The 12,783-nt window shown below is 42.5% G+C and overlaps 1 protein-coding gene across 1 annotated transcript in view; it reads right to left on the bottom strand.

Moving 5' to 3' along the window:
• Window positions 1-12,783, bottom strand: part of CCNYL1 (cyclin Y like 1) — a 50,951-nt gene that overhangs the window by 33,243 nt on the left and 4,925 nt on the right. The window contains exon 2 of the mRNA XM_005306092.4: window positions 972-1,046. Within this exon, the coding sequence (XP_005306149.1) occupies window positions 972-1,046 (75 nt within the window). The remainder of the gene's footprint in view (window positions 1-971; window positions 1,047-12,783) is intronic.

Raw genomic sequence — 12,783 nt, 5'->3', positions numbered from 1 at the left:
CCCAAGCAGCATAATCATGATGCTGACATGACTGAATCGCCCTAGAAGGGGGATTCTGAATCGCAGCTCTGAAATTTACAGATTTGTCAATTTAACTCTACTGTTCTTTGGCAAAACTATAAGCAAGCAGCAGCCACACTGAAGTTTTTTGTCAAGGCAAATAGGTACTTCATTCTTATGGTTGCAAAGATAACGTTCCAAATAAGGGTTAGAAACTTTAAAAGAAAAGAACTGAACCTTAAGGGACCAATCAGTTTAAATCACTGATTTTTTTTTTTAACACTACTATCATTACAAATAACAGATTTCTATAACTAAGAGATGAGAATATATTCCTCCATTATTTCAGTTTGTTTAACTTGTGCATTCAACAGCCTTTTGTGATCAGACAGCTTCACTGTTTACCCTGAATAGTCAGTTTCCAATGTGTGGGTCTTTCACAGAAAAAGGGAATTTTTTTGAAGTTAGTAAATCTATTCATGTGTTTAAGGGGGGCTCAAGAATGGGTGTGCTTTCTGAAACTACTTAACACTTACAAAACTGAACAGATTTCAAACGGACAGTGTCCCTTACAGAATTCATGGCCTCGGCCCACCATTCACCGGGGCAAGATTCCGACTTGCAAGGGGATTTTTTCAAGCCCTGGTCATAAGACAACTGTCTTCTGCAGCTAAATACCAAAGTGAGGTAAGGCAAACCTGCTCCCTCAGACTACTAGAAGCAAGAAGCTTGAATCGCCTGATACTGGATACCCATAAAGCACAAATGGCACTGTCCTAATAAAATAGCCTATGAAGACATTACTACGAAGAACTGCACATTTTAAAGCTAGTAACTCCTTACTGTGACTCAGGTTAAACACAAAGTTAACTTATGTTTCTATGACTCAGCTTGACCCGCAGTTCAAATATCCAGTTATTTTTCACTGTTCTCCCACCTCCTTTCAAAAAGGAAAACAAGCGTTCGCTTACCATCTGTTTGGGACTTGCTCAGGAAAATTGTGCTTGCTCTGGGATGGTCAGATGGATTTGATTCCAAGGCTAAATCTGAAAAACAAGGGACAAAGAGATGGCATTTCAGTTTGGGATGGACAGAGAAGAAAGGACCACGGAGGGGTAGTGAGGGTGACTACTGATGAGGCTGAGGTGAACGTTCTGAAGGCGGTCAGACTCTTGGAGAGCTGTATCAGCTTTCAAATCAATGAGCCGGTGTTAAAATCCTGGCTTTTTAGCTTGATGTCCCAAACAAAAATCCAGTCTACACTACCAGTTTTAAAACTATAAGCAAATGGAGGTACAATTTACAAGCCAAGTTATTTAGGGTAGAGGACAAAAAATGGTCTCAATAAGTAAACAGGTTATTTTTCACTTTACTAAAGTTTCCTTTTCCACAAAGAAAAGCTGCCTGAGATGTGCAAATGGCATCAGTCCTGAGAAGGAGCAAGATTCTGCCACCTCTTGCTGGTGCTATCACACGGGCTAAGAAGCAGTCTCCTGTTATCCCCTACTTTAGGAATTCCCCCATCCCAGGACAGGAGATCCTGTTTTTGTGGAAAGCGGAGTAAGCTGAAAAGGTAGTTGCTGTTGTCATATCCCTCTTGCTCTCACACCCCCATTCCCAGCCAGCCTGGTTTCACCACACTATACTGCCTCCCACTAGGGTGGTTTAATCGGTTTCAAAGTAGGTTCTACTTAGCTATAAGCATGCTCAAGCCTCACTTGAGTCTCAAAGTGTTTGATTTTATCTCCTCACTAGTCCTGCCTTTATAGAAGCTATGCCAGGTGCACAATTCCCAGAATACCATGTGGACAAGCTAACCTAGCTTTAAAAGCTGTTTCACTAACTGGGATAAATACTTAGTTTCAAAGCCAAACTGCTTTTTAACTACATCTCTGCCTGCACTAGTGGAAAACTTATCTTATAAAACTTAAATTAGATGAATTTTAGGTAATCAAGAAATGTTTACAAATATTTGAGATGGAAGGGGAGAGCACTTTTAAAAATCTTACCCACTCAGAAATGAGCATTTGCGAGCCTGCTCACTAAAATTCCAACTACTCTATGAAACACTGATGTAGGTTAAGTAGTCAAGTAAGGAAATGTCAGAATTAAGGTTGCTTTAGTCTCTTGCCATGATGAATCAAAGAAGACATCAGAAAAGAATCTACAACTCACTTAGATTGAGACAGGCACAGTGCATGGAAAAGTTATAGTACTGAAGGGGTTGTAAACATCATGCTACTATCAAGCTGGCACCAGATTTATGAAAGGCGGAACAGCTGTTCTGAGGGATTCATGTTGTAGAAATAACAACCTATGCTTCATGATCCAATTCATGTATGTTCTGGTGGGACTTTTCCCCCCCCCCTTCCCTAAACTAGGCTCTCCTACACTCTAAGAAACACAATTCCTGACTATTTACATTGGTCATGCTGACCAACCCTCTTCCAACATATGCTGCATTTACTACATAAACTATACAAACCAGGAACAAGAAGTCTAATATCTCAAGACAACGTGCTGATGCGGTGGTGACTCCTTCAAGGGTACAAATGAATGTAAAATGTCCCATACACTTTCCCCAGAAGAAGTGAAGGGAGATTAAACTGTTTACACCCTTAATCCCGATGCCATCCCCACACTAAAATGCTGATTACATAATTAGTAGCCAAAATAATACAATAATGTGATAACTCTTCATGCATCTCTCTTGGATTCTCCCCAGGTACATACATACAAGCCTTCTGTGCTACACACCATCTACTCATAATATAGCTGTTCCTCACGTGTCATGGTAAGAGCTGGTCTACACTGAAAAGCTAGGTCAACCCAGCTATGTGACTTAGGGGTGTGAAAAATCCACATCCCTGAGTGATGTAGCTAAACTGACTTTCTTCCATTGACCTAGCTACTGCCTCTCAGGGAGATGGATTAACTACAGCGCTGGGAGAACCCCTCCTATTCCTGTAGTGAGTGTCTACACTGAAATGCTACAGCACTGGGCTGCTGTAGTGTTTAAAGTGTAGACATAGCTTAAGTCAAGTTACTGGTTAGGTGAACATACTCCTCTCAGTCCTTTCATTCAAGATTCCCCAATAGCACACTACATTGGTTTCTAGCCCTGGACATTTGCCAAATATTTGGCTTAAAACATCACTGATCATGGCAAACAGTATTGTTTTGACATTAGTCCAGGATTGAACACAGCAAGTTCCAGAACAGTGTAATTCTGAACCTTACTATAAAAATGTGGTGCATAAAGATTTATTCTAGCAATATGAAGGTTTGGGGTTTTTTTTTAATTCTTCCAGCCCTCCCACTTCAAACAGATCATAATCAATTAAGAAAATTGATGCCTTTGATTTTTTTTTTTTTATAAATTTAAACCAAAATTTCTTGGTACAGTTTTACACATACACACACACACACACACACACACACACACACACACACACAGTAAGTTGAGTGCTCATGGTGCCCATGAAAAGCTTCCTCATAGTCCTGCACAATAGGCTCTAACAACAATTTGGCAGGATCACCTCGAAAAGAGTGGTTTCCACTCTCTGCCCATTAATTCCTTTGTTTCTATACTCAGGATTGTCAACATGAATATCAATTTTAATACTTCACAACAATATTTTGAGGATTTATGTGACATGGACACCTGCGCACTAGGAAATGGACTAAGAGCAACACATTTTATATATGACTGTCTGGATGGCTAAGATGGTCGCTACTTTGACTGCCAGTCACTACCAATCTGGATGGGAAAAAAGCTGCAACCCAGAAGTGGAAGTGCTCTGTATCTCATTACTAGATGCCAGTTATCTCCTCTAGCATGCAAGTTACATTTCATCATTAGCTAAGCAGACTGTATAGCATATCATCATTCAAACCGACGTTTAAGTCATTGCAATACAAAGGCTGTGGGACAAGTATCATGGTTTTAAAACATAAAGGCGATGACTGAACAGACAGCTCTTTTAATCTGTTACAATGCGGCAATATCTCAGTGAAAAGTTTTAAGACCAAAGAGTAATGCTTCTATTTTTTTTTCTTTTCTTAAAGTCAGTCAAGTGAGATATACCCCCTATTGCTTCTTTCACATCGCTAAGGTTTCATGGAAGTGATGTTTGTCTAACTGATAAGACACACTGTTGGGTTAAATTGACCCTGACCCCACCTCCATTATTTTGGCCTTCTCTCATATTCTTCTCTTCTGCCAATCCTTTCATAGTATTAGATACTAGAAGCCAACGTGGAATGCTAAAAGTGCTACCAGAAATATAGACACAGCCCTTCTTGCTTCTAGTTACACAGGCTAGTAAACCACTTTGAGACAACATATTGTGCTGTCCCTGGGACAAAACCCCAGCAACACCTGATCGGGATTGCTGTGTACCAGTGCTTCTCATCCCCCGAGCAGTGTGAAAGGCACCAGCAGGAACAGCAGAGCTACATTCCTCCACAGCAGCTGAGAATGCAAGGGTGGAAGAGATGCATTTGGTAGCTCACCACTCCAAAGCCATGACCATCTGAGCAGCCATGGAGGATTGGCATCTATATGGCTGCACTGTTCCTCCTGCACAGCGCAAGCAGGACAAAACAGGTAAGCTGTGGCAGTTTCACTTTTTTAGTACTTTCGTCTGTGTTACTGGGCAAGTGCTATAAGCAGGAGCAACAGCAGAGGTGATGAACAAAGCAGAACACAGGAAGGACGTCAGGAGCAGTGAGGAAGAAGACAAGAAAGCAAGTGGAGTGCAGGGAGAGAAAAACCAAGGGAAAGACTGACCTGCTAGTAACACAGGGGATTCATGACCAAACCTAGTCCTTTATGCCTGCAGCATCTGTGAGCCAGAAACCAGCGCACACAGCTTTGGAGATGATGAGCTTTTAAGTCATTGTCCGGCTACTACTCCAGGACAACTGAAAGATCATCAAGTTTGACAAGTGGCCTTGCAGAGAGAGGAAGTAAGAGGACTATCTTCTGAAAAAGCACAGAATTACAGGGAGGAGGAAAAGTGAACTTCTTAGTTTTATTGGCTACCAGTCCAGCTGAAGTCAAAACACTCAGTCTCCCCATGATCATTTTTTTCCAGTCAAGCCCACAATTTGAAGTGGAGAAAGGAAAGCTCCCAGACAACTGTGAAATCAAGTCACTGCAGCGTACAATCACAACCATAGTAATTACAACGTTACTAAGACATTTCATCCTGAAATCAGAAGCAAAATACACAATTTAGAGCACACACACACACACACACACCCTTTCTTCCCATTCCTTTACTTCTCCTTGGAAAATGAAATTTATTCACAAAGTGCCTCAGCTTGTCAAATTATTAGATCACCTTGCTCGAATAAAGTGGTATGGAACTAAAGTAGGTTTCTGATCACGCTTCATTATTCTACAACACTTTCATCTATGAGCATCTTCCCCACAATGGCTGTAGTCTGAAAGGCAAGCAAACCGTAATCTCTGCAAACATCAGTGCTGCTGTTCCATGCGCAGATGCTAATATGCATCTTCCCCCTCCCCCGGGAAAATCACATTACTTCTAAAAGCAACCATCCTTTATCGGGTCACAACTCGAGATCTTATGTTCTCGCTACAGAGGTGCTTTACACGTATTATCCAAGCTACCTTCAGGAGTTAGAACAGGAGTCTCAACCATGTGGCCTGCGGGCTGGTGATTTTCTGCAGCCCGCGAGCCCCTCGCAGCCCCCCTGCCCTTCCCCAGTGTTTACCAGAGCGGCGGCCGGACATGCACCGGGAGCAGGGCAGGCTCCCTGCCTGCCTGCCCTACCCTGTGCAGCTCCGGGAAGAGGCTGGAGAAGGGGGGGGCGGAGGGCCTGTGTGTGGCTGTTACTTCAGGCAGCGTCCCCAGCAGCTCCAATTGGCCGGGAACAGGGATCCGCGGCCAATGGTAGCTGCTGGAGGCGCTGCCTCAAGCAACAGAAACACAGCCCCTCCACACCCCCTTCCCCATGTTTCAGCCTCTTGCGGGGGCAGGGCAGATAGGCGGGCAGGGAGCTTGCCCTGCCCCCAGTACACGCCAGGCCAGATCCTGCCCACCGAACCCTTCCTGCAGCCGAACCCCCTGCCCTGAGCCCCCTGCCGCACCCTGAGCCCCTGCCACACCCTGCACCCCGACCCCCTGCCCTGAGCCCCCTGCCGCACCCCTACCCCCGCCATACCCTGCACCCTGCCCTGAGCCCCCTGCCGCACCCTGCACCCCGACCCCCTGCCTCACCCCGCACCCCTCCTGCATCCCAACCCCCTGCCCTGAGCCCCCTGCTGCACCCTGGCTGTACACCTCACCCCAACTCCCTGCCTTTAGCCCCCACCGCACCCACACCCCTCCTGCACCCTCTGTGGGCAGGGAGGGGGCAGAGTTGGGGTGGAGATTTTGGGGAAGGGGTTGGAATGGGGACAGGAAAGGGGTGGGAAGAGGCGGGGCAGGGGCAGGGCCTCATGGAAGGGGTGGAGTGGGGGCGGGGGGAGGTGTCAGTAATGCAGCCCTCGGGCCAATGTACTAGTCCTCATGGTCATTTGCGTTTGAGACCCCTGAGTTAGAATGTGGCTGACAGACAAGGTGTCACTCTTACCTAAAAAACAGTCCACATAAGAGTTTTATAGCAACCTCCCATTGCCAGATTGACTCTGGGGCGATGGGAGGGGGAGGGAGAAAGATTACTACATTTTTAGCAACTAAAGTAAACTCATATGGCTCTGAATACAATAGGTCTGCTGAGTAAGAAAACTTTAAACCAAGACTTGCATAGGAGTTTTAAAGATCCTGCTCTTATCAGTTCATTTTCCATTGAAAGTCCAATCCTATTTTCGACATCAAAGAAATACACCATTGGTCACCGCTGAAGAAGTGATAATCTCCAAGGACTAGGACTTCAGATGATAAATAAATACAAAGAGAAATTGCTTTTTGTATGAAACAATGATGAAATAAATAAGGATATTGCAAAGTATTTGTATACTGTTCATGGATTGACACTGGATGTGGTATTAAGGGTTCTGCATTTTCAGAAGTCCCTGTGGTACTGAATCTCTTTCACAGCAAAACCAAAGTTCTAGTCAATTTAACTTTTAGCCCCCTGCTGGGGAACCTAAAACAAAATACATGCCCATTCCACCACATGCACTAATCAGGCCCAGGGCTGGCTGTCGCCTAGGGCACTACAATTTAGGGGGCGGCGACCGCGGCGGTATTTCGGTGGCAGGACCTTCCGCCGTCTCTGTGGGGGGCAGCATTTCAGGGCAGGACCTTCCGCCGCCTAGGGCGGCAGAAAAGCTGGCAGCACTCCTGATCAGGCCTTTCAGGGCTTGAGAGAAATTGAACAGGATTCCATCACCTGAAGCTCTATGTGCAGTAGCAAAACTATTTTAGATGGGCAGAGTCAGAATGTGAAAGGGACCAAGAATTCCAGAGGGAAAAATAAAACCAATTACAAAATTTATAGGAGGAGAAAGACATCCTCAACATTTTGTTTCTGGGGGAGGGAAGGAAAATGGAAATCCAGATGAAATAAGGTGTGACAAATGGACCACGTTTTAACACCGCAATTAGAAAATTAATATAAACTCAATGTGACATTTAATTGGGTGGGTAGAAAACCAACTTTAAACTGTCCACTTTTTCCTCCTTGTTTGCGCCAACCTCTTGCATTTGCTCAGCATTTGGAATTCATTAGCATACGTTAAAATAGACCCCTGGAATTTTTAGAACGTTAGATTTTTAAATTTAACAACATATTTTTGCACATTAAAGTATGGGTAGCCATATCTCAGGCTTCTCAGCCAAAACTGATCACTCCAACGGTAAGAAAGGTATTCCCTCACTGTCTCTTCATGTACAGTTTGTCTGGTGTACTACAGAGAATGCTTCAGAAGGAAGTCAGGTGTTGACTATTACCAGAAATTTACCAGAATTGATGAACCAATAATCTGGTAGGTCAGATTCCATCCAGTCTCTATAGATAAAATTAAAATAGTGCAGTGTATTAGGTACTAATTTGCATAGTGGGCCATCTGATTATGGGGAGGTTATGGGGGGGGGGGTTAACTTCAGTTTAAACAGTGAAGTGAAAATGTAACAATACCTTTCCCCAGTAAAGATTTTATATGCTGAAAATATGAGGCTTGGGCTTTTACGAAAGTTACTAGAGGACTTTTCAAATTTCCTTTTAAAGGTCACTTCAGGCACCAATTCAAATTCTCCCTTCATAGTAGTTTTGGTTATTGGTAGCCAAAATTTTGTTTTGTAAGAGGTTTGATAAAAATGTGATTTTTAGTTTAAGATTTTTTTTTAAATTTTGTAAGGGCTGCTCAGTTTCAACAGTGTAAAGGGTTTACTCCTGTCACAACTGATACTGAGCCAGTATTATGTATAACGTTACACAAAAACAGTAAAAAAAAAAGAAAGTCTTATAAGAATTCCAACAGTGGAAGACAGTGCTGTACATCAGTATGTTTCATTAACACAACAGAATTTTATTAAATTCAAATTGGGATTTTTTTTTAATCTAAAAATCCTAATTTGTATCAACCCACGCTCTTGAATTTATTAATTTTAGTATTCTTGCTTTACTGTATACTTGAATTTATGCTAGTCGAGTTCTCTAAGCGCAGTCATCATCTTCTTTCCGATGTGGGTTTTCAGTTTAGCTTCCTTATGGACACTGAAAATAGTGTTTTATTTCACTTTGTATATCTTTTTCTATACAATATTTTTTTCATATTCTCAGTTCCATTGGTATGGATAAGGAATAAAATAATGAAAAAAGTTACCTCAGAACCATAAAGAGTTCTAAGGCAAGTGATGTGTATCCGAGATCTCAGCTCCAATTTCACACTAATGTTCTGCCCCACACTCCCAGTCCCACTTCCCTGTTCTTCCCAGCTACTAAATGAAGTGCTCTCAAAGGCCTGAAGTTAGCTCCCACACCCAGCAGCAAAAAGCCTCATGGTCTCCACCCACTTCCCATTAGCCAACTTTTTCAGCAGGTGCTAAGCAGGCTCTGAGATATCCAGGGACGCTTACGCTCTTAGCCACCTTCCCCCTGCTGCTTCTGGGCATGAGACCTGGGCAGGGAGAAGCAAGACAAAAGCCGCTTAAACGAGGCAAAAAAGGAAAGGGGCTCTCATGGCGAGGGAGTCAGGGTGGGGGCAGACTTGAAATGCTACTTTAAAAGCTCCTCCTACTTTAAATTTTGAAGTTTATTCCAGTGATTTTTCTCTTCACACTCACATGCACTTTTCAGTTACCATCCCCATCTGTCCCTGTCCCCCATCCCCCCCCTTTTCTGCAGCAGGGTCAATACTTTACAGTAACAAAAAATGTTAAGTAAGCCTATGACAGGTCTATCCGTCTGTTTTTTTTGTTTGTTTTTTGGGGTTTTTTTTTAAATCAAAAGGAGTAAGTCTTATTTAAAATGAGAGGATTACAATTCTGAGTGAGAGAGGAAACAGCTCACACAATATTTGGAGGAAGCAGAGAGTTGAAATTTAATCCTGAATTTCCTTTACTTTGTAAGTTTCATCAAACCAAGCTGCTGTTGTATGCTCTTAGCGTTGAATATTTTAGCTAGCATTTCCAAAGTTACATGGAAACCAAAGCAATCTTTCTTGGAATTTTTATAGCCAAGAAAAGAGTTCCACATAGCATGATCCCGCAGGGCAGTAGGGCTACTATCATAAATTAATAAAATAAGTTGCCTTTCCATATGAACTACACTTGGCTTTTCATGAACTGGAATTGTAGATACAAGCCACAGACAGGTTAACATGTCACATAAGATTCCCTGGTTACGGAATTATTTGCAGAACTTAATGGAGGAAAAATGGAGAGGAGAACAAGAGATTCTTTGGTTACCAGTAGCATCTAAGCATGGAAGAAATAAAATGGGGTACACAACAACTGGCATTTTTCTTCTTCATGGTCAACTACCACGTGGATACAGTACATTCATGGTAAGACATTTCGATCCGCCCCCTCACTTCCACCTATCCAATGGGAACTCATCAAGTTGACCTCTGATCAGGTGTCAACTACAATAGAACCTCAGAGTTACAAACACCTTGGAAAGGGAGGTTATTCGTAACTCTGACATGTTTGTAACTCTGAACAAAACGTTATGGTGTTTTTTCAAAAGTTTACAACTGAACATTGACTTAATACAGCTTTGAAACTTTACTGTTCAGAAGAAAAAATGTTGCTTTCCCTTTTTTCCCCCCAGTAGTTTACATTTAAGACAGTACTATACTGCTGCTGCTTGATTGTGTACTTTCACGTCCAACTACAGTGTGTGGTTGATTGGTCAGTTCGTAACTCTGAGGTTCTACTGTACCTACTACCAAGAAGATGCATTTTAGGTAACGTAGGGAGTCAAGAATTGAGCAAACATGCTGCAGGTATGTGTGAAGATGTTATACCATTTGTAATTCTGGGAAAAATAGAAGATCACAAGAAGGAGATATTAAAGAGACGAGCAAGAAGATCATAAGGATAAAACCCAGAATGCAAACAGGACAGCAAGCCTGAATAGCACAAAAGGGACAAGACAAAAAAATAAAACAAAAACAGATTGTGACTGTGTCAAGCAAAGCTTGTCTTCAACCAGCAACTTCATCTTTTACCTCAGCAGACAACTGAATGCACCAGTTCTTTCACTGCTGATCTTCAAATACAATGAGCCACAAGATAAGACACAATATAAGCTGGTTAAACCTTTGATGCAAGCAGTTTCCAGCATGGGGAAAAACTGACTCCTTGCATCAAAGTTTATTTTTGAATTAGCTTGCAAACAGTTTTACCAAGATCAAAAAGAGCAAAACGCCCACACGCTTTAGGCTATTTAACATGTTCTATAAAATGGAATAGTGCTTAGATATCTGAAATGAAGATTTGCAGATAGACTATAGTTAGTCAATGTATTATTGCACTGTATATTCATCGTTGAATAGATAACTAAGAAAAAACAGGAAGAGTCTTCACAGATCATGCCTTCCTCTAGGCTAGGCAACTGCTTCTGCACTCCTCTGGAGAGCCTTCATCTTCTGAATGGGACTTTGATTAGTTAGATAAATTATTCTAATACTGACAAAGGGGAAGAAAACAGGATGACATGTTTGTCAAAACAAGAACCAAGTACTGTGCTGTATTCCAGTAGTAAGGTTTTCATCCTAGACAGACTTCACTTCTCTCTCCCCTTCATTATGTTTCCATTCTTTTTTAGCCCTGATCTTCTTTATCTTAACTGCAAGTGGTTATTTCACCTCACCTGGTGCCTCTCCTAATTTTGCCTGGCTCTCTTCCCCATTCCTGGTTACCCCAGTTCTTAGTTCAACCCAGTGCTGGTTATCTCAGATCTACCTCTCATTTCTCTTCAGCTTCCTCTCTTTCCCACATATATCCTCCAAAAATACTGACTTGTTTGGAATTCAGATTTGATACATGTAATCAAAGTAGTGCTATTAACGATCCTTGCTGGGACAGTGCACCATACTGTCCTCCCTAGGAGGACGCGAATCGATTGATCTCAGATCAGGACCGTAAGCCATCAGCCTGCAATAAATACAGGAACTTTTTTAAATGACTAACTTTAATGAGTATTCATATTGAAGTCCAATGAGCTGTAGCATGTGTCATCAGTACAGTTTTTAATAGATGCTAATCACATAAACTGACTTACTGTGATTCAATCTTGAATATGGGATAGGCCAATTTGTGGTAACAAAAATATTAGGGATTTATTCAGCTGTACATATTCACTGAATATGTAACTCAAATTACAATGGGAGTGAAGATGTTTCTTCAGCAACAAAAATAGATCCTAAATGGTTTGGATTTATGCAGTGTACTTTGAGCACTGTCTTTTCCTAAACATCAAATCTTGGTTTATCCGTCAAATCAATAATGGCTTAAAATGTGCTGTTAAGATACTATGCTGGTAAACTGGGGACCATTTCCAATTTAAGATACAGGCATACATCACCACCACACTCCATTGCAAACAGGTTAACAGTGCTAAGTCTCAGCTGTTAACTGTCAAGTTCCTGTTGCCACTGAAACACTCAATTTCAGCAAAACAAAGGCAAGAGAGTTAAAGTGTGGATTTAAAATGTAATCCCTGCTTTGTCATTCCCCGGCCCCCCCCAAACAGCACTTCAGAGAGAATTCTGTTCAAGCCAGAAATTGAGCAAGATGTCTCTATCATCACTTTCAGACACTAGTGTTACCTGCCAGCTCTGTGTTCTTGGGGAACCAGGGTGCAGTACCCAACCTGTCTGACTCATGAAGGCACCCCCCTCCTACTCCCAGCCTCTGCTTGAGCCAAAGCCGATCAGAAGAAAGACTTACAAAAAGCAATGAAAAGACACTTGCATCTGAAGAAGTGAGGTTCTTACCCACGAAAGCTTATGCTCCCAATACTTCTGTTAGTCTTAAAGGTGCCACAGGACCCTCCGTTGCTTTTTACAGATTCAGACTAACACGGCTACCCCTCTGATAAATGAAAAGACGGTGGGAGATCCATCTAAACCCCTCTGGACTAGGGTGACAAGGAAACTCCCCTAGCCTCATTTGCATCAAAGATGGGACAGGGAGGCATCCCTATTAGCATACAGAATGGAGAACAGAGATTCCAAGACAAGAACCGCACTGAACTCTGGGACCAGAAAAGCAGGGAAGCACTGCATGATGGGGGAATCTCTGCTCCAGATGTTAATGAACCCATGCCTGCACACACCCAGCTCAGTAGTTATCAGAC

Source organism: Chrysemys picta, chromosome 11 (assembly GCF_011386835.1).
Source record: "Chrysemys picta bellii isolate R12L10 chromosome 11, ASM1138683v2, whole genome shotgun sequence".
Lineage (NCBI taxonomy): Eukaryota > Metazoa > Chordata > Testudines > Emydidae > Chrysemys > Chrysemys picta.
The sequence above is the reverse complement of the archived record's forward strand: the minus strand, read 5'-3'. Positions and strand labels throughout refer to the sequence as shown.